Source organism: Seriola aureovittata, chromosome 14, assembly GCF_021018895.1.
Source record: "Seriola aureovittata isolate HTS-2021-v1 ecotype China chromosome 14, ASM2101889v1, whole genome shotgun sequence".
Lineage (NCBI taxonomy): Eukaryota > Metazoa > Chordata > Actinopteri > Carangiformes > Carangidae > Seriola > Seriola aureovittata.
The window spans coordinates 3,867,501-3,890,574 of record NC_079377.1 but is presented as its reverse complement, the minus strand read 5'-3'; the positions used below and the strand labels follow the sequence as shown (position 1 = coordinate 3,890,574).

Below are 23,074 nucleotides of genomic sequence, written 5' to 3'. Positions count from 1 at the left end.
GCAGCAGGTGGTGGCCAGATAGACAACAGTTAATAACAGGAAATGGATTCAGCAGCAAAAATGTTGTTCATCTACTGGAATCATAAAGTTTTTTTCCTGCATGTTGTTTTGAAACGGATTTGTCCCTACACTCTGTACAGACCTCAGTTTAAATGATACTTACCGCTACAGGTTTCATAACGTTCTGTGAGGCACCATTTCACCATTTGCTCACATCTGCCGACTTCCAAGTGCAGCCCATAATGAAGGACTGTGTAGACTGAACACAGAAAATTGTGAAACATGTTACCTAGGCACCAAATGTAATCTAATATAAATGAGAATATTGGAGAAATTACATTTTTGACTCACTGGATGGTATAGTTAATAATTTACCTGGGGTACCACTAGTGTTGGATTTTTTCATAATCAGCACCATAAACAGTTCAACTAAAACCCATTTTTCACCAGTTTTCTGACCAAAATCTCATCAATGCTTCACTGTAGCTTCACTTTTCTGTTATGTACTGTGTCCTTTTGTTTTTTTACTCCCAAAATCTCCTACAAGGAAACATATTTTTTTTTAGTGACTTGATTACTTTAACTATTTTTGGAATGTGTTAAACTGCTTTGTGGAGAGGCAGTAAGTGAAGACAGGGCACAACTCTTGTGAGAGGCAGCTGAAGAAAAGCAGCGAACAGCCAGATGGCAAAGAATAAACAAGGAAGAGATAAAGACAAGGCCAAGGTGGTGTCAGGACTGTTTAGTTAAATCTGTTAACTGACAAGTCTAATTACAGGCGGGAAAGATTTAAGAAGTTCTGTGGCGAAGCAGCTGATGGGAGTTATGTCAGAGTGGATTGGTGCGAATGTTGAAGACAGATTGAAAATGGCAGTAATTAATGTAAAAAGTGTGCTTATTATTTGCTGTCTGCTGTCATGATAGATTTTGTGTGCACCAAGCTGTAGAAAACACCAACCAGGCTTTTTGCCATGAAAAGAATACTTGGTTTGAATTCTCTCGAGTCTCTTGAACATGAATGTACTAATATGCCGTACATGCAAATGTGTTGTTGGGAATATGTTTTTTAACTTTCTCCATTCTGTATCTCCCTCCTGTCTCCATCCATCCCTCTCCACCTCTTTGTTTCTCACTCCATCTGGCACTGTGATAATCTCTGTCTGTGGAGAAACGCATATTGAGCTTGGCTGCTTTACATCTGAAACGAGAGAAACATGGCTACCTGTGCACTTTAATGCACATGCTTTTAAAGCTGCAATGATCAATATTTTTTATATTAATTGCTAAAACAAATTGTGTAATGTGAAATGGATCTCTCATAGTGATGAACCTACAGAAATGTAGTGCTGAACTCAGCAGTTCTCGCAGCGTGGTCACAGTGATCAGCTGGTGATCATAGTGGAGTGTGTAGCAGGTAAAGAGCCAGATATTTTTCGCAGAAGCTGGTGGAGACCAAAATAAGCGAGGTCAGGTCGGTGAGGGTTGATTATTGTGATTGGCCAGTGAGCCAGCTCCCGGCACACTGCCTGCCAAGGGCGGTAAAACCTTTTTGAAGGTCCTCTGGGCCACGGATATGGAGGGATTTCTCACAGTGCTCCTGATGACCAGATGGTTCATGGTCAATGTGTTTGTGGGGAGAGAGAGAGAGAGAGAGAGAGAGAGACAGAGAGAGAGACAGAGACAGAGAGAGAGAGCAACCAATTTTGAATGGATTTTTGGTTGGATGGATGAAATAAGGTCTGTGGTGAACACAAGCTCAAGACATTTTCACATTTTATTCTATGACATAAACTTAGTTACTTAGTAAATATATCAGTACTGATTTCTTTAAGCTTTCACTTCTCCTATAAAGGCTGGTTGCTAACAAGTGTCTAGATGAGACTACAGAGGTTGTTGAGGACGTTAAATTCATCACACTGAACATGAAAACCAACCTACTCACCAGTCCACCTTTACAGCACCTTTACAGTGTTTTCCTTGCGCTCTTACTTTGTAAGAGGAAAGGCTTTTGTAGAAGAGGTCAGAGCTAAATCAAGTTTGTTGAAGTTTAGTGGTGGTGACGTTGAAGTCGTGTGATCATGTTGTAGTTTGTTTATAGCCAAACATTAGGTTTTTATTTCTGCTGATTGTATTATTGTAAACATAGCGAATCACCTCTTGTACATAGATGTAGTGGTACGAATCTTCTCATCTCACCATTGCCATACATAATAAGTGTATTTCAAAATGTCAAACTACTCCTTTAAATCTGTTGCGTGGCCAGAAAAACAAAATGCTAATGTTGCTCTTTGTCTGGATGTGTAAACGCACAACTTTTTGTGTTTGCTAACACGTTCCTCATTATAACTTTGCAAAGTGGATGGAGGTCAATGCCTCCAATGACTAAACAAAACAAAACAAAACATAGAAAACAATGACATTTTGAAGTGTGATTTTAAATCTTAAAGTGGCTGTAATCAGCACTTTAAATAATAAAAATGCATCAAAACAGTGTGAAAGTGGCTGTTTGTAGTAATGAACCTACCCTGAGTAATCACCTGAATATTTATGGAGCTTTATAGTGAGTTTCAGTTCATTTAGCAGTCTGGCTTATGACTTTATGGTATCGCTTCATTTCCACCATTTACAACAGCAGCTGAAAAGCTGTAAAGCCACTGAACACTACCTGCTCAACAGCCGACTAGCTGATAAACATAGTGGAGCATTTAGCAGTTAAACTCCCTAAGGAGTTGGTGGAGACCAAACACAGAGTTAAATGAAAAGGAATACTGGACTTTCCTTTACCAGATGGACAGAATCACATCTCCAAATGAATAATGATGTTGCTCATTAAATATTTGTTCAAATTCACTCAAAATGAAAGTTTGGAAAGAAACATTTGTAGCTGTCACTCAGCTTATCTGCTCTATTGAGACTACAGGTGTGGTTTGATCAACAGTGGCCTGAAAACATTAGCAAAAATCCCACAACTGTCATCACATTTTGATCAATCCTGGATTGATGCACAGAAATACGTGACACCATGACCCTCTTATCCATCAGAGAAGCCCGTGAAGCAGAGCTAACTTATACTGAACTTAGGACGCTAACCAACTGCACGCATGACTTTCTAATAGTGACCCACTGTAGCCTCCAATCTGCCCTGAAGACGCAGCGCTGCTCAGAGGAAGTATTATAACCTCTTGTCTTATAAACGCAACAATGGCCGAAGCTCTTGTCAAGTGACAATCACCACCACCTGCTCATGGCAAGAAAACACGTTCAGAGGCAGAGAAATATTACAAATGGCCTCTTATATAACACTGTCTTCATGTGTTCACCCCATCTCTCACGGTCAGATGCTTAAAAGAAAATTAAAACTGAGAAAATAGATTTCACAGATAGGGCTAAGGATGTGGACTATTGTACATTCATACAGAGCACGTTATTAGTGTCCAGTTTAGTTTGTAGTGGGCTTGTAATACAGACCCACTCCACGTGTGCACAGGGGTCCACCAGGATCCAGATAAAGAAATTTACTTCACGCCGTCCCTCACAGAAACCACAAATTGGCTTCGTCCTCCAGCTGCGCTGCTCTCTCTGGGACCGCAGGGAGTTGTTAGGAGGATAACAGAAATACCCTACATTAATCTTTTCATTACCTTTTCCACATTTGTCAACTTGTTCCGTGGCCGCTGCTGCCCTGTTTGATCCCTGTTTCCTTCTCTACAGACCACATTGATGAGCACAAAAATATAAAAAAGGACTGTGAAAACAGCCTCTGCTGCTGGTAGACTGCAGAGTTCAGTTCAAGCCTTCGCTCAGTCTGCCTCACAGGTCAATGACAGGTTAATAGAGGTCATCCCTGCACTCCATAACTGCGCGTGTTTGTGGGCCTGCGAGTCCCTATTTTGACACCATTCATTCAGTGCAGCTGTGAGGCTGAATATAACCTTGGCTCGCAGCATCTATCGAAGCGAAGTGTACTCTGCTATAGTGGAGAAAATTCTCCTTCATTCCCTCTAATTAACTCTGCTCTCTCTCTGCTCCGCTTCACTCTTCTTCCTTCTGCATTGCTCTCTCTCTCTCTCTCTCCGCAGTCTGTTCTCCTTGTTCTTCCTGTCTGCCGTCACCCCCCCCCCCCCCCCGTCCTCTTCCTCTGTTGTCTGCGTCTAACCCTCTGTCTGAAATTCTCTGTCTTCCAGCAGAAGTCATCTGAAGCTGCTCCTCCCTCCACCTCACCATCCTCCCAGGCTGACAGGAACAGACAGGAGGTACAGGTCTCCTCTGTAGTCTGCTGTCGTGTTGTGGTGGTGGTGTTCTGCTGCATTGTTGTCCTGTAGAGTTGTTGTGGTGTTGTCATGTCCTGTGTCACTGTTTTGTTGGCCCTAGTGAAGGCCATAACAGTCAGCTTTATTCAGCCAGTGGTAGACTATTTGATCGGCTCATAGCATATTTTTCTATAGACTCATTTTATCAATTGGTCGATTAATCTAAACAATTAATTCCCCTCCAGAAGATCTGCTTTACACACACTCAGATTCTGGTCTAAACATTTGCTCAAACGCTTATTCAGTGTAAACTCTCAGGCAACAGCGGACGACATTATTGCTTTATGAGAGAATTTAGCAGCTACAAGGACAAAAGATATTAAAAAGCTCCATCTACTAATGAACAGACAACAATTACATGAAGTCATCCTTCACATGTTTGTGACTAATCTCACTGTGCGCCAAAAAAAATAATTATCACAAAATAACTCTGGTTAAACAAGACTTAGAGTGAAGGAATTTAAACTCATGCTTCCGAAGTCAGACACTAACCAGCTGTAGGGATGGGTATTGTTAGGATTTTATCTTTACCTTATCCATACACTTATTGATCCAGGTCACACTACTACTGATTCCTTGAGCCGCAGCCTCTGCTCTGCTGTTCACGCTGTGTGTGTGTGTGTGTGTGTGTGTGTGTGTGTGTGTGTGTGTGTGTGTGTGTGTGTGTGTGTGTGTGTGTGTGTGTGTGTGTGTGTTGTGTGTGTGTGTGTGTGGTGTGTGTGTGTGTGTGTGTGTGTGTGTGTGTGTGTGTGTGTGTGTGTGTGTGTGTGAGTGCAGCCCCACCTCTCCCAGGGAGCAGAGGACAGAGAAACAGTGCAAACATTGAAAATAAATATATGAATAAATCACTGAATGGGAAACGATGCGTTGACTTAAAATATTGATGTTGACGCATTTTCAGTGTCAACATCTACCTGTGGCGACTAATCGCGGCAGCCCCTAGCACTGTAACTAATGTTGGCTAATTTCTTTCATTTTAACCTCATAAAGTATTTAACCACATAAAAGATGTCATTTTATTTTACAGTATAGGAGATCCCTTTCTCTTGAGCTCTGGTTTGAAGTCTTTATTCAAACATCATGTAAAACAGGTCACTCACACGTGAACTTTGCTAAACTCAAACGCTGTCCGAGGAAGCCAGAGATCACAAAATTGACACTTGTTTTTGTCCTTTTTTCCTAATTACTTTTTACATCTTGCAGCAGTTCAACAACATTTTATCAAATCTGATTCCAGCTTTGCATCGCTGTATTAAATCCTTGTTAAAAGCCTTCTTTATTGAATGTAATTAGGTTTGGCTTTTAAAAAGTTAGAGATGACTCAAACTCAAAGATCTTTCATCAGCTTGTGTTGGATGAGAGGACAGAGACGCCACAGTTTTAAGTAGCAGTCTGATTAATGTTCACAACCAGCTCCAGCATGAAGACGAGATGAAATGAGCAGAGTAATTGATCAAATGTATCTTCACACATTGAAGAGTTTTTCTCATTTTTCATTAGCTAAATACTGGAGGTCCTCATGCAGAACTGTTTAAGTTGATAAGCTTAGAGTATTGATTCATTCAGTGACTGGAACAATCAACAGCATCGTTTCTCTAGAAGGGATGTAAGTTTCACAATGGAACGAAAAAGAGGTGTCCGTGGCATCTACACTACTTTCTGCTAACAATCAAACAATGCAATATCTTACATTTCATAAACATGACTGTTGCGCAGCGCTGCGTGTCAGTGATGATGCAAAATGAGTCTGTGTCTCCTTTCATAGCCACTTTTCCTTGACCTCGGCTGGAACACGTCATGAGGTGTGGAAAGATATGATGGAGAATGCCAACTGCCATAACTGTGGTTGGCTGAAAGAGGGAGGGGTGGAGGAGGGCCTGTGATTATTGCCCCTCGTGTTAACTCTTTAAATATGTGAGAAACAAAAGCCCCGTGATATGTGGAGGGAGATCTCGGCTGTAATTTGCTGTGTTGTATTAGTATGATCAGATGGGAGTGTAATAGCCTGGGTTCACATGGGAGTATAATGCTGCTGGAGAAAATTGCCCAATGCTAGCCTCATTAGCTCATAGAGTCACAGAGGTGGTGCCTGAGCCAGAGCCCCAGAGATAATACACTCACACTCACTGATGGATATGTCAACAAAGAAAATGTAGACAGGCAAGAATATGAAGTTATCAGTAATTTAAGGTCATTTACTAAAGACCAGACCAGAGTGGAAACCAATATCTGGCCTCTATTCTGCTGAAATGCTTCTGACTTCATCGCTTTAATTTCTTTGTCTTGAAAAATCTTCAGAAATTAAAATTCAAGCAAAAATAAACATATCTTTCTCCCTGGGTGAAGCCATCATGACATCTGTTTTTTTCTATATATATATATATAAATATTCAAAAAACAGTGACTGCGGAATAATTTTAGACGCTCTCAGTGTTAAATCTGATTTGCATGTCTCTAAATATTGATGTTATTCACTCCTGTTTATTATGTTCTCAAGACAAAAAAATAAAAATCTCAGCATAAATAACTATAAAAACACGAACATCCAATGAAGTAAACAGACTGTTATTGTTACAATAATGGCTCGACTGGAGGCTTCACTCGCTACGCTAAAGCTCTTCTCTTTGGTTTCCTGACAGTCATTAACTAAAGCATGTCGGTGGCTGGCATCAGCACTGGCTCATTTGCATATAACAAAGCAAGACAGAAGCATTAACCTGAAAACACTACATCAACTCTCCGAACGCTAATAATGTCTGCACATTAAATCTGCATTGTGAGTGCATTAAAATCACATTAAGGAAGGAGAGATCTAATTGTTTTCAACCTGCTATGAGGTATAGCAAATCTTTACCATTAGGCTTCATGTGTCCTCCTATAGAATATTATAATGGATGTCAAATGGTGATTTAATGAAGAGAAGTGCTTTCTTTCAGTATGCCTAATTAGTATTATATTGCTAATTATAGCATGGCAGGGCAGGGACATGTCAGTTATTGATGTGATATGCTTTTTGCCGCAGAATCTTTTTATGCATCTATACCTGCAGCTATACTGAACATCATTCATTAATACATATTATATACAGATTCAGTCGAAGTGTGTATGAATATTAATTATTATTGTTAATGTCACACTCGTCTCGAATGATTAAAAAGACGTCTTGTAAGCTCTTTACTCTGCCAATAGAGTATTGAGGTTGCTCATTGAATACATGTGTTTGAACATGTACAGGTCATGTAGCGCCACATTGACCTTACATGGTATGATATGAATACTACATGCTGTATAAACCGTAGCAAACCTGCCACTGTCTGACACTGGCTCTTTATTTTTCTCCTCAGAAGGAGCGTGAAAAGAAGAAGGAGGAGAAGAAGAAAGAGAGGGATGTTGATAAAGGAGAGAGACTCAACAACACAAAGGTACTGGATGGATTACACGTAACGTTGCAAACAAGTAACTGATGAGCCAAAACATAATGAGCAGTCGCAGATGATGGTCATGTCAAGGTGTGGTGTATATCAGACAGAAATGTCCGATCCTTGTGTCCCCCCTAAAGCCCTGAACCCTCACATGATTAACTGCCATCAGCTGATAAATGATTGAGTGTGAGAGGCTGCAGCGGCTCAGAATGCTATAAAGAGGAAATGGAAAGGGACATCACTTTGTGACATCAAATTAACATTGCGTACAGTTTCCGGGTTTGAGACTTTTGACATTTTTTATTTCCTCCCTTTGCTTCCTGTTTGTAAACAAGAGCAATGTTGGATCAGATCTGATGAAAAGCAGATTTATCATTGTCAATAGACAACAAATGACTACACACAGTTCTGGCTCTGAATCACTGCTGAGCTCTGTGTTCATACTTACAGCTAAACTTATTTTTTCTTGTAAACGTAAATGTTTTTTAACCGTTCCTCTTCTACCTTCTTTTTTTATTTTTTCTGTTTTATGGTGGTTGTATGCCATTTTTTTGTGCTTCCGGGTATCCCCTGGTAACCACGGCAACCCCATGTTTAATGTCACAACGCTATGAACTATAGGCAATTCTCTCAGGCAACGTGTGCAGAAATGCAGACTTACAGAAACTGTGCATAAAGGGCCCAAAATATCTGCCAGAGAGTCGTCGTGCACTTATCGTAACACGCCTCAAAGTCTAAGTGCATGAGGGTTGGCACATTGGGATTAGGCCTAGGAGAACAGTTGGTTCACTTAAGAATGGTGTAAAAAAGTATTTTCCATGAGCTTCAATCTCTTTTGTTGTAATAATCATGTCTTTGGTGCCAGAATTTTAAAGCATTGAGTTTAGATTTTCAGATTTATTTGTTGAGATTGAGATGCAGTAGATCTTTGTAACAATTTAACACAAGGATAGTGTGTCTGTCAGTCTCAGTCACATACAAACTAATGTGCACATCACTATTCATTTCAAAATTCATGAAGGTTCTTGTCTTTCAGCAGTAGCTCATGTTTTTATCTTAAAGAATCACTGAATTCAGTTATGTGCCCTACAAGTTCACCTTCAGTAACAAGGAGGGAAATAAAGGAGGAAAAAAAAACGGGAGTGCAGTCCAGTGACATTGATGGCGCTTTATGTACACTGGTGTATAGGTACTGAAGGCCCAAAGGAGAAGTGCTGCCTTGTTTGTGTGTGTGTCAGCGCTGCGTTATGAATGCATGATGTGCGACAACAGAGAGGGCGAGTCGCTCCACCTCTGTGGTGCAGGAGCTGAATCCTCAAGGGAATCTTCTCATAAACATTCATGTTGCTCACAGATGCTTATTTTTGCTCTGTGCATCAGGACGGGGAATTTCTCACTCATGCACAGACGCGTGAACGCGACAACTACTAATCTTAAAAACTATGACATCATCCATAAGAGTGAGAATGTAACTTTAACCTCGGCTGCATTAAACAGGTTTTTAACATATCTGTAATAATTTTTGTCGAGTACTCTTCTTCTTCTTCTTCCTCTTCTGTCAAAAAAACAAAAAACATTACATCACTCAGTGTAGTAAGTGAAGCTCTTGCTGCTGGCAGATAAAGCCAAATTTAGCTTTTTTTAAATGCTCACTGCTCCAGAAAAAGATGTCCTAACATCATGAAAAAGACAACTTGCATAACATTCACATTTAGAATGGATAGATACATGAAATTACTGCTCTTAGCTGAGATACATTTTTAGAAGCGAATGACTTAATTCAGGTTTGACTGGATTGAGCAGTTACCGACGTCCCGTGGTTGTGGGTATGTGATGGAGTGTATTGCGTGCATGTCAGGGCTGTGCTATATTCATGCATATCCATGCTGTGTGTGTGTGTGTGTGTGTGTGTGTGTGTGTGTGTGTGTGTGTGTGGTGTGTGTGTGTGTGTGTGTGTGTGTGTGTGTTTTTAGAGAGAAAGTGGGAGTACAGGAGTAATTGTGTGTGTTTCTGGGTCATGGTTAGTACATTCAGAGTATTTCCATGGCCTGTGAAGCAGTGAGGGAATACTGTGGCTCGCAGTGGTGTGGATACTGATGTGTGTGTGTGTGGTGTGTGTGTGTGTGTGTGTGTGTGTGTGTGTGTGTGTGTTCAGATACTCTACAGGGAGCAGAAATGTAGGCTATGGACAGCACTCTCCACTGAGAGCTGGGAGTAAAATGTAACCACACACAGGTTTATACTCCAGCATTAACATCTATGTATATTTTGTAACAATTATTTTCAGTATGGATTAATCTGCTGGTTGTTTTCTGAAGGTGATGAAATATTTATTTTATTTTGTCTTAGACAAAGTGTGGCCAATCAACCAATCGTTTCAGCTCTAATATATTACAGTAAGTAAGTAAAATTTTTAAGGTGCCACGGCTTTAAAAAGCATTGTTGCCTCGGGTCTTATAGCAAGTTTGAGGGATGGCCAGTAATTTTTGCTCAGTAGACCTGAGAGCCCGATTTGCTGTATAAGGGAGGAGGAAGTCAACAATGTATTGGGGTGTGTGGCTATGCAAGGCTCTAAAGGTGAGCACCATTTTAAAATGGATAAGGGATTTGATTGGGAGCCAGTGGATGGAGGATAAAATTGGTGAGTTGTGTGATCTCTTGTTGTTTCTTTTATTTATATTATAGCATCACAAAATTACATCTATCAAAGGATTTCTAGTTCACCTAACCTGCATGTGTTTGGAGGAAACCAACACACTCCCACGCAAGCACAGGGAGGCCATGTAAACTCCACACTGAAAGGATGGTGGGTTTTGAAGGTCCCATATAGTATAAAGGGAGCTGTCCATGTGTTATTTGATTATAAAGCAGGTCTAGGTTCTATATTAATACTGTGAAAGTATCAAAGCCTCAGTCCACAGAGAAATGCACACAGCCTGTATTCAGAAACTGAGCCTTAAAACCAGCCATCAGGACTTCTGTAACTTTATGATGTCACAACAAAGCAGTCACCACTCTCAGCCATGCCCCAAGACCAACCCATCCCATCCATCATCTAACCTTGCAGGATTTGGTTTCTCTAACTGTTTACCTGAAATCTGCTATATTTTTATTGGATCAATCAGAAAACAGTGAGCCAATCAGAAGAGAGGCTCAGAGCCTCCTATGTTCTGATTGGCTCACTGACCTGTTGTTACTAGAGCTCCGGTTAGAAGCCTGAGAGAGGAGATGTAAAACTGCATTGAGATTGTTTTTGGTTCTTAAAACCACAAAAATATATATATGTATGTAGAGATATATATATATATATATATATATATATATATATATATATATATATTTGTATATATATACAATATAGGCATTCATAAAAAGATATATATATATGTATGTAGAGATATATATATATATATCTTTTTATGAATCAACACTTCAAATACAAGGCAGGAGAAGAGGAAAATATGGACCTTTAAAACACAACCTTTCTGCTGTGAGGTGACTGCTGATAGACTAGTATATATTCAGATTACCCTTTTTTATCTGAGTTTATGAGTGAATTAATCTTAATACACCCCCTGCAGTCACAAAATGCACATTGAATCTGGCACCAGCGTCTCAAGTCAGTAATGTTATGACGTTACTGTACATCACTTTCTTCCTGTTGTTTGAGTTTATGACATCATCACTGAAACAGGAATCACAATCATTAATCATAATCAAAATCATATACTGTCTCTGTACAACTGTGTGTGTGTGTGTGTGTGTGTGTGTGTGTGTGTGTGTGTGTGCTGTTAATCTCTCCTTTTGTGGTCAGTCAGACAGGAAGTCATTTGTCTCAGGTTGCTGAGTGTTAATGTGTCCAGTCTGAGCTGAGGAACAGTGTTGTGCTGTAATAAGTTTGCTCCAGTGTTAGGAAAAAATCAATGTTGAAAAGAAATATTGCGTTTTTATTGTGAAGGCATCAAACGCAATCAGCTTATGATTATTCACAATCGATGAAAATCTTATTACCTCCAGACTCGTGCACTGCTACACTGTCTTCACTGTTTGATCCACAATCACTTCAGAGCCAGAACCAGCTGCGATGTCTCATGTGCTGCAGCACCTAATGTAAAGATGAACTGATTCAGCCTCAGCCTTGACTGACGTCACAAGAAATCAATAAAGCAAAATCTAATGTGTCCATTCAACAGACTTTTTGATTGTTTGAAGTTAAATCAAATGAATACAAAGACAAGGTATGTAAATACCCAAAATAAATCAAAATACAAATGAGTTGATGTGCACAATTCAGCTATTTAATTTAATGGAAATGTTTTTGTCACACAGAAATATTATTTGTAATAGTAATACAATTTATCTTTTTAATACTTTAAAAATATTTTTCATATTCTTCACATTCTTTAAAAAAACAATATTTTGAAATTATTTGAATTGACAAATTGGACCAGGGTGTTTCCAAAATATAGGTAGAAAATATAATATATATAAGTAGTAAATATAATTATGTGTCTCCTGCAATGTTTCAAAATTAGGTAAAACTTCTTTTCATAGTTTCTCATTTTAGTAATTGAAAAAAAATAATTTAAACAAATTACCCTCTGCTTCTTCTTCTATTTACATTTGCCATATGTTGTCAAAAATCCAAAATGGCAGTTGCATAAGAAGATTAATTTGAAACTACCTGCAGTTTCACTTCAGTCTGCACCACCTGTCAGCAGTAGTTCAGACTCACACACACACACACACACACACACACACACACACACACGTACAGTTAGGTATAGTTAGTACAGACCCTACACCTTTACTGTCCTGGTCATGTGACCGGCAGGTGTGAGCAAAACTGAGAGATGTACCATCACTGCTGCTGAGCTAGATAACTGCTCCTACATCAAAGCTCCTACTCTGATCTAAAATGCAATTTACTGTATTATGATTAGGTAACATAATTTCTGAATCAAACTGTAGCAGGCAGAGTTGAACTAATTAAAGCAGGTGTGGATTTCATATTAAAATCTGTTCAGTAGTCAGGGTCAGGAGGACACCATGACTGTGCTTCAGCCTTGATGCGGTCGCTCTGGATTAAGATAAATTACCAACTCATGCAAATTTTTTCCTGGTCAATATCATCAGCCTTGCTGATGATACCAGTGGTTTATTACTACTAATGATGGGCAAGCTTTAAACTTCTAGTTTTTAACTCTTGTGCTTGTCTATAACTCGTAGTATTTAAAGAAAAGATCCAATATTTTTCATCTTGGATGTGATTCTCATGGTTGTGTCCAGTCATGCTATTCACTGTACATACACACTTAGCCTGACTGAAAGAGAACACAGGAATTAGCAGCCTGGATTAGCTATTGAAGCTGACGTCATCAGGAACTACTTCAGTAGGAAACTTACTGGCCAACCACATTAGCTGCCTTTTCATTTGCAATGATAACATATAAAACTTGCATATTATTTCACATAAAACATTATTCTACTTAACAAATGATAAAAAAAAGATGTCCTGAGAGGCTTTGATTGCTGGGGTTAGGTTTTAATTTCTCTTGCTTATCGTATAGAGAGCCAACTTTTCGGTCTCCAGCACAGCAGTGTCAATCAGTTCACTTTTTGTAGTTACACAGCTGGGATTTCTCATCTGAGGACACTTCTCTTTTTTACCCAGGTCTGTTCACTCCTTGCAGCAGTGAAGTTTCCTCCGCCGTCAGCTTTGGAGAACAGTGACTTTAGGAGCACCACAATCAGACGTTTCCTTTAATGTAATCAAGCAGCCATATAAAAACATGGTATTTTGGCGTATTTGTAAATCACTCAATATACACATCATATAAGATAAGATAAGACTTTATTAGTCCCAGTGTTACTGCAGTGGACAAATAGTAAATAATCTGTACAAATAGATATTTAAGTATAGCAAAAATGGCAGCAGCTAAAGAATATTGCACAGCTGGTGTATGTTAATTATTGCACATGATGAGTTTGTCAGTTTTTCGTTGTGTGTGGTCTACTACTGCACCATTTGTCATACAGCCTACATAACAGTGGAAACAAACTGACAGGATTTTTAGCCATTTTAGCAGCACAGCCACCTCAGACATTCATAGTCCCACGATGATGAATTCCCTTGAGTTTTCCTCTTTCGCCTGATGATGTTCACATTTGTGTTTTCTCATTTGGGTGGATTGTCATGAAATGAGCTACAAATACTCATGACCTTTTATGATCCTGTGACCTTTACAGCATCTCAGTTGACCCACAGTTAGGTTACACATTGATCTATGTGTGTATATGCTGTACATGTCGTTCGTCTCATGTACTCTCTCTCTTTCTGTGTGTGTGTGTGTGTGTGTGTGTGTGTGTGTGTGTGTGTGTGTGTGTGTGTGTGTGTGTGTGTGTGTGTGTGTGTGTGTGTGTGTGTGTGTGTGTGTGTGTGTGTGTTTATGTGTTTATGTGTGCTGGCAGAGATATGTGGCATTGTTCATCTCCGACTCTACCTCCTTATCAGCTGCTCCTGCTGTCGATGAGCCCCAGTGTCAAGGAGATATTTGAGGACATTTTGTGTGTGTGAGAGAGAAAGAGAGAGAGAGAGACAGACAGACTTGTTAGTCTAAGTGTAAGTGTGCTGACGTGCTGAAAGATGTCTCCAGTATAGCAGGAAACATGCTGACAGCCATGTTTCTCTGTCTCTTTCTTCTCACTCTCTTTGTCTCTCACTCACCTTCTCCTTGTCTCACTCTCTCTCACCCTGTTCCACCCCTTCACTCAGCCCTGTGCCTTGTCCCTCTCTGTCAAACAAAGACGTACTGTGCTGTCATGACATAACCCAACTATGTGACAGCACCTTTCATTTTCCCATGCAGATAATATACTGTACATATCTGTGAGAGGATACTCTCTCTCACACACACACACACACACACACACACACACACTTGTTCAGTGGTTTCAGGATGGAGCAGAGCGAGGTTTAATCAGCAGATAAATTTCATTTCCTTTCACTTCACCTCATTTCACTTCACTTTGGCTTTTCTTTTCTCATATTAAAATCCAAACAAAGAACAGAGTATAAAATACTGTGAATCCACCAGCTACTGAACTAATTTTGCAGATGAAAGTCTGAGAGGGGGGCTACAATCAATATGGATTTTTTCATGGCTGATTCTGAAATTGTTGGGTTGCAGCTGCAAAATCAATCAACATTTTAACAATTTCTGTAACAGAAAAAAACTCTTTTTATATATAGCAGAGTAAAGAAGCTTTTATATTATGCAGTTAACAATCCACTGAAATCTAGGAGATAATAATACCTGCATATTATTGAATCTGATGAAATTAGAATCTGTTCAAGCTAAGAGCTTCCTGAGCACAGACATCCCCGTATTAACGAGTCAACTTAACTAATTATGCATAGGTTCATAAATATTTGTTTCTATGAAATCACATTTTAAAGGGTTACTCCAGCAATTTCATATTACACTTTCATATTGTGAGGGGACTCATAAGTGGTTGACAGAGCCTTACTTTCAGTTCCTGATGTGGGTCAAGATTCAAAAACACTGCATCCCGCAGTTCCCATAATGCAACAGCCTCTGTTCAAATTCTCAGTCTTTTCATTTGATAAAAATGATCTAAGCTGTTTCCTATCATCCGCAGTTATTCATCTTCATCAAAAGAAGATTTTTGTTTGTCATGTGCTTGTGATATATTCTTTCTTATCTATACACATTTTTAATTTTTATAAATCTCAACACATTTACTGATGTTTTTTATTTAGTACACATTGCCCATAATTATGAGAAATTAATAAATAATGAAATGAAGTTAATAATAATATAGAAGAACAGGTCAGTGCATATGCATAGGCTATAACAGCCTGCATGTCAGATGATTTTGTTCATCTGTAGTATGAAAACATCAGATTTCCACACAGTCATAGAAATAAGAAAGGTCCTGGTTAGAGTTCAGTATTAAAATCCTAGCACATCACGGAGCTCTCTCATCTCTTCTGATTGGTCATCCACACTGGATGGGTAGTAGAGGTCAGGTTCAACAGTAGTTTAGCTGACTTTGCTAACAATCAGCACAGGAGCTGAGAGGGATTTAGCAGCTAACTGTTCTCCACAGTGAATATGCTTAAAGGAGCTATTTGTAAGTTTTACTATTGCCACATAGGCAACGTTAGCATTAACAGCTATTTACCCACCTGTCTAGAAGAAGTGTTAAACATCAAATTTCGTTTCTTTATTCAACAAGAACTGGCTCCAAGGGTGGAAAGAGACACCAATGTTAACTCTTGTTTCTGTCACTTCTTTTCTTTTGTTGAAGTTAGCATGCTAACCAGCTAGTTCCAGTTTGGCCGGACCTTCTTGTCACTTTCTGATAGTGACTCACTGTAGCGTCCAGTCGGCCCTGAAGATGTAGCGCTGCCCAGAGTGAAATGTGGAAAAAAACAGCCAATAACTAGCATTTTATTTTATTTGTAAAATCAGGAAGCAAAAGAAAATTTAAGATGGATTGGGTTGTTGCACTCAGTTGCTTCTTCCTCATAAGACTTTCAATTCAGAAAATGTTTTGGTAGGGGGTTATTTGAGTTTTGATTGCCCATCCATTTCTGTTTTGATTACATTTTAATTTTGGATGTGTTTGAATTATTAGTGAATTGTTGAATTTGGTTATGTAACCACTGTTCCTGTGATGGCAAGTTTAGTCAACTATAACTGATCACTCAATCAAATGTTGGACTGACTTCTTGAATAGTTTCATATTTTGAAAATATTTGAGAAAACTTTCATCTCGAGGCGACACTGTGGCTGCAGCACAAACTGTCCAAGGTTAAAAGGCTGGCTTCGTCATTTTTCTTTGCTAATGCATCTCAAACAAAGAAACCGTCAGAGGAGTGAATGACAAGGTGTTTAGCTGCTTTTTCATCTTTACTACTTGATGACAGCTAGAAAAATAAATTTAATTCACTGTGCCGCTCACAGGCTACAACAGCTACCGGCAACTTTTAAGGTGGAATGTTTTCTTGCATGTTACTCAGCACATGACATACATTGATGTCAGTCAATACACCTTAAATGTCAATAAGATAACACTGACCATTCCATAGTTTTTTTTTTTTTAAGTATATTTTTTGGGCTTTTTATGCCTTTTTTGGATAGCACAGTAGAGAGAGACAGGAAATGGGGAGGCAGAGAGAGGGGGAATGACATGCGATGCGGGATTAGAACCGGGGCCGACTGCAGCGAGGACTGTAGCCTCTACATATGGGGCGCCTGCTCAACCCACTGCACCACTCGACGCCCCCATTCCATTGGTTTTTATTGGCTCACTAGCATGACATACGCTTTATTGGTGATTGGATCTTGAAGTATGAATTTGAACAGGATTATGCAAACTGTGAAGATGATGTTCCCTCACTTTTCCAGAAAAAAAGTGGTGTAGCGTTGTTCTGGTGCACTCTGGCAGCACTACACCTCAGTGAAGTGAGTCCAGTCCCAGACCATGCACACTGCAGGCTCTCATGCACACCCTGAAAGACAGTCAAACAAAGATTGCCAGTATACAGTCAGTGTAATTGCGACTTCATGACATTGCAGCAGCAGCAATAATTTTGCAGTAGTGGGCCGCTGTAACTCTCAGAGACCTATGACCCTAAATTCATTTACATTTACTCATTTGGCAGACACTTTTATCCAAAGCGGCTTAAAAGTGAGGGACATCACTAAAGCTTCAGTGCAGTGGGAGACCTTGGTTTAATTAATAAGTACTACATCTGTTGAACAACATCACACCCACGTCACATCTTTGTGGCGGTGAGAAAGAAGCCAGGGTTTAAACTCTCTTTTTTCATTTGTTACGCAACTTTTTGTGAACTCTGGCTGTGACATTATAGTATTGAGTCTCTCTCCCCCCCCCCCCCCCCCCCCCCCCCCCCCCCCATGATGACTGGCTTTTCACTCCACCTTCCAGTGAGGCTGTTTGGATCAAGTAAAAACACTTTGGATTTCCAAAGTTCTTTGGAACAGCCTGTTGTACGGCCTAGTTCTGATAGATTATAACCAGGACCTAAGTGTGCTACAGTTTGTGATATCATAGCTAATAAAAAGTTTTGCATCTAATATCTCGATATATAGGGCCACAATTTTAGGTTAACATCCAACTTTCCACTAAATCTTAAAACACACTGACCAAGTTAAATACACAGCACAGGTTTACTTTACTTTAGCAGAACTAGACAGCACATTTCTCTTAATAAGGCCGTATTTGCTGAAGCATGTTGATTTTATAATTGATGCTGTCTTCTTTCCTTCCTTAATCAAGACCAGCAAAGTGTAGATTTTTCCCCTAAGCCACCATAACACAGGTGTTCAAGCAGATGTTAGGCAGTGTTATCCCTTCACGGCACATCAGTCTGGTGTGATAGTGATTGAAACTTACCTTACCTCAGCATATCAGTCCCCGAACAGTAGTTTCACTTGTACATTCATCTTAACAATGCTCCTCCTATGGTGGTCTGGTCCATGTCAGATCTGTTATTATTGACCACAGTAGGACATTAGCCTCCACCAGATAAGAAGCAGTAGGACTGAAGGGGAGTCAAAGATTTAAAAAGATAGAGATATATTAGGACACATGACATAGAGGTGAGATATGAACGAATCAATAATTCAGATGGTGAGAGATCGGGATGGATCCTGTGCTGGCTGCTTACATAAACTGTTTTTGGATTAGGATAGATGATGTACCGCTTGAATATCACATGTATGTACTTTGTTCGTAGGAGCAGAAAGATTCACCTAACGGAAAGAAAGGGTGTGGGTCTTCAGATCCCAGAGGTGGAGAAAGTTCATGTAGAAGTTAATTTAGGAGACCCGATTTTGCACCAAATCTCAGACTTGCGGTTAATGTTTGCCTTTCTCTTAACCATATTAGCCATTAGCCCAAAGCGCTAACCATACTTCAAATGTAATTTCACTTGGCACAACCAGTCTTTGCTTAACCTTAGGCATTCCATAGTTGCTTTGCACAGATATGGCAGGAAACGAGAATGTAAACAAACATCGACATTGACTGTAACCCAGGTTTTTACAGGATGAGAAATATTACCCCCCCTCTCTGTACTGGACCTGCCAGGTGACCAAGGAACATCTGTAGCACGTTGGTGTGAAGGTGCAGTGGTTTGATATTGACATCCTCTCAGTGACATAACTTCTCACTCTACTTCAACCATGTCTTCTACAAATGATGTATATGTACAAATAAAAACTTTTGCCATATACATTTTGAAAGAAACATAATTGTTGCCTGGACTTTAGTCACTGGCAACAACAACGTTCTTCACTAGTTCAGTACGTTCTTGCATCACATGGAAGTCAGGGGTGATGGAGAGAGTACAAATTACCAGACTTTGAACCAAAGACCAGGATTAACGTGTTGATAGGTTAAGACTTGCTAGGTTAAAATCTTGACCTTTTAATATGTTGTGGATTCCTGTAAACTAGATGTAGTTTTGGACAGCTATTGGAGAAGTGTCACGTCTCATGCGTCATGTCAGCAATGACGTCTTCAGTATAAACCAAGGGCTGGGTGATATGATGTGAAATCAAACTTTATTTCAAACTTTTCCCTTGATTACAATTAATGAACGATTACTTTGGTGCTTTTCAGTCTCTCTCCTCTTTGAGCCATGCACTCCTCATATTCAGCAATATGATTGTTTTGCAAGTGGTTAAACAAATCGGTGGTGTTACCTTCGCTATTTGTTACATTCACCACTGTCTGGTAGTTGTGATTGATAAGACCCGATAAGGAGGCGAGGCCGGTGTCTGCGTCATTGTTTCCAAAAGTCTCAGTTTCTGTCCGTTCAGACTACAACACAACCACATGGTTTTCAAACTAGAAAGGGTCCAGCAGTGTTTCCAAAATCTCAGGAGCTCGAAAAAACTCTGGAGTAGTGTGGATGCCAGGCGTAACCGTACCAAGAATGATGAGTTTTAAAACTCAAATGTTTTCGTGTGGATGTAACCTGAGGCTCGGTGTTTGCGCTTGTGTCATGCATATCGCCAGCTTCGCTTTGAGTGAACACAGACTAATGTTAGTTGTGTGGCAGCAGATACTTTTTTGTTAATTAAGCATTAATTAAACCACGACCATGATTATTTTGCTAACCTTAACTTCAAGTGTTTGGTTTGTCTAAATATAACCAATAAGAAACATTAATCATGCTGTAGTTGGTACGATCAGATATTGTAGAGAAGCAATTGAACAGTATTATCAGTGAATGTTTTGCAGATACATTATTAATGAACATTTTGTGACTCTGCAGCTGCATTCATTCAAACTGAGGCCTTTTTCATCTTGCTCTCAAAATCTAATCTTTGTGTGGCTCAACTGGTGGAGCGCGTACCACTGAGGCTCAGTCCTTACCGCAGCGGTCATGGGTTTGAGTCCGACCCATGGCCCTTTGCTGCGTGTCATGTCCTCTCTCTCCCCAACTTTCCTGTCACTCTCACTGTCCCCCAAAAAATAACTTACAAAAATCTAATCGTTGTCAAAGCAGTATATGATCCAGATCTCGAGGTGACACTCTCGATGCTAGCCATCATCTCGGTCAGTTTGTGGTGAAACGTTGTTTTTTTTAGCTCTTCATGTTTTCCACAGGCACTGAGTTCTGTAGACCCTGATCCCAACTCTGCATCTGTGAACTTTCCAAACACACAAAGCATGTGCATGTCTGCTCCTACATGAGTGTGAATGTTGTTTTTCAGCCTTTTTTTCTTATTGCAGTTAATACGCCTTACACCATATAGCATTTTATTACTTGACTCAATGTGCTTTGATAGACTTGTGGAGTGGTGATAGATACAGGTGTTTTTTGAGGCTGACACTGATGGTTTTGTACAAGGTTAGTAATATTTTGTGCCAACACTCATTATTTTCAAAAGTGGCCTTTTCCATGGCCTTGTTGTTTGAACAGTATTTGGAGACTCAAATTACGTCCTCTCAGACTAAATGAATACCTTTTTATATTTTCAGGTGAAGGGCAGACAGGATGATGTGTCTAATAATTGACAGGGGGAACTCAGGGATATGTTGGGCATTTAAATGAAACATGAACTAGAAGCATTGACTTTTCTGCCCAGCCATCTTAAACTAAATGGGAGTAAAATATTTACCAGCTGTGGTCATAGAGAAAACTCTATATCAGAGGGGATCATCTGACTTGATATGATTTAAAATACAGAGTAGTAGATGATAAATAAATAAGCAAATAAATAAGTAATATAAAATATTCATCACCCAGGATGAAGGTGATACAAAGTTGACTGGAGAGTGGCTTAAAGTCCAACTAACATTAGTCCACGTTCACTCAAAGTGAAGTTGGTGATATGGATGAAACTGAACCTAAAGCTTTGTCCACACTAATGTTTACTCCTGGCGACCACACACTATTTCGGAGTTTTCGAGCCCCTAAAATGGAGAACTTTAGAAACAATGACACACACACACACAACCGCCTCGCCTCCTGATTGGGTGTTATCATTCATGACTACCAGACAGGGCTGAATGCAACAGGGGTTGCAGCCAAAGGTGTGAGGTGCTGAATGGCGAGTTTCATTAACTGTAATCAAGGTAAAAGTTTGAAATAATCGTAGATATGTATGATGATATGATTCTCCAAGCACTCACTAAATAAACACTGATTGAACTTTAAGTCACTTTTTGTTTCAAACAAACTAATAAAATCACTTTGCCAGGGAGGATTTTTGTCAGGAAACACCTGCCACATGGATTTAAGATTAGGAAAGACATTTAAGTTAAAAGACGTATTTATCACCTACACAGTCATAAATGTGGTGGAAACATGAGAGAGAGAGATAAGAGAACGTAAGGAGAAAGGACACAGTGTACTCCGCACTCGCGCACTACTCAAAAAACACACAATGCTTTTTAGGCAAGCAGTGACTCCATTATCTCTCCAGTCGTTTCCATTCTCTCCTCACCTCCATTCATCTTCATCTCTCCTTCATTTGTCCCTCCCTCTGTCTCTCTCCTCCTCTCTCTTTCCAGCTCTCTGTGTTTGTCGCTCTCTCTATAAACTAAAGCGCTGTCGTCCCATTAGACTGCCGGCGTATGTTGTCTTTTTCTTTCAGCCCATGAATAAATTATCAAAGAGAACAAGAGGCTGCTTTTCCTTCATGGAAAAAACTGGCGCTCGCCTTTGTTGGATATAGAAATGAAGGAGTGTATGTGTTAGTGTGTGTGCGTGTGTGTGCACGTGCGTATGTGTAGATGCATTTGTGTGTGTCTTTGTTCATTCAGTGCAGGGATTTGGGGAGTGTGTTATCGCTAGGTGCTCTGTACATCTGGACTGAGTTGGGCTCTCAGAGGTTCCCGAGATTGGATGTCACACACATACACACACACACACACACACACACACACACACACACACACTCAGCAGCAGCAGCAGCATATCTGTGGTCGATTGGAGTTAGTTTGACTGGATGGTGTGAAGGGCAGCCAAAGGAGCAGCACTCTGTGACTAATAACGTGACACACACACACACACACATACCACACACATAGAAGGCGCTGCACTCTGAGGTCCGGCAGTCAAAGGATCGATAGTGTAGCCACAAGGAGGCTAATCAATAAGCTGGATTTGCACTGCTGGAGGAAGAAACACCCGCACCCAAGACACACACACATCCACCCTCCCACACTGTAAATGCACAGATGAGATAATACACACACCAACCACACAAACATAAGCACATCTCCCCCACTGTGATGCAGCAGAGCCTATATGCCACTGAGGCTGTTACATCCCAGCTTACCGCTCCACACAGAGTGAGGCATGTCTGCTGAGCTGGTTGGCATTTGCACAGCTTGGGGATTTGCAAAATATATCATGCAACAGATTTATTGTCAATCACAGATTTACGTCAAGGCCCTGCTGAAGGAGATGGTCCATAACCTATTTATTTTGACAGTGATCAGTAAATACTGCAGGAGACGGGCGAGCTGTACTTTATCATAGATGCCCCGTCTAGCTGTTTTATTATATGTCGATATCATCATCATCAAATGAATCAATACTTCAGCAGCTTGATAATCAGACTGAATGAATGTGTATCTGTCACATCAGTATTGTTTTCGGTTGAAAGAGAAGCTACGGCAGCTGGGAGCGGGCGACTGCAAGTCAAAGAGTTTTTGTCTCTGTAAAGACGGGACCTGCATTAGAACTGATTCTGAATATGATGAGGGTTGGACCAGGTCTGCAGATAAAATCACACACTGTGTTATAGGTAAAGATTCTAATCTCGT

At 40.0% G+C, this 23,074-nt stretch overlaps 1 protein-coding gene across 8 annotated transcripts in view; it reads left to right on the top strand.

Moving 5' to 3' along the window:
- The window catches only part of smap1 (small ArfGAP 1), a 113,627-nt gene that overhangs the window by 35,036 nt on the left and 55,517 nt on the right, over positions 1-23,074 (top strand). For 2 of the 8 annotated variants that reach the window (XM_056395338.1, XM_056395336.1), the window contains exons 5-6: positions 4,185-4,253; positions 7,655-7,732. The exons of 1 other annotated variant lie outside the window; for it this stretch is intronic. In XM_056395338.1, coding sequence (XP_056251313.1) covers positions 4,185-4,253; positions 7,655-7,732 — 147 coding nt within the window. The remainder of the gene's footprint in view (positions 1-4,184; positions 4,254-7,654; positions 7,733-23,074) is intronic. 5 more of the 8 variants (XM_056395340.1, XM_056395337.1, XM_056395339.1 and 2 more) reach the window with 5 other exon arrangements.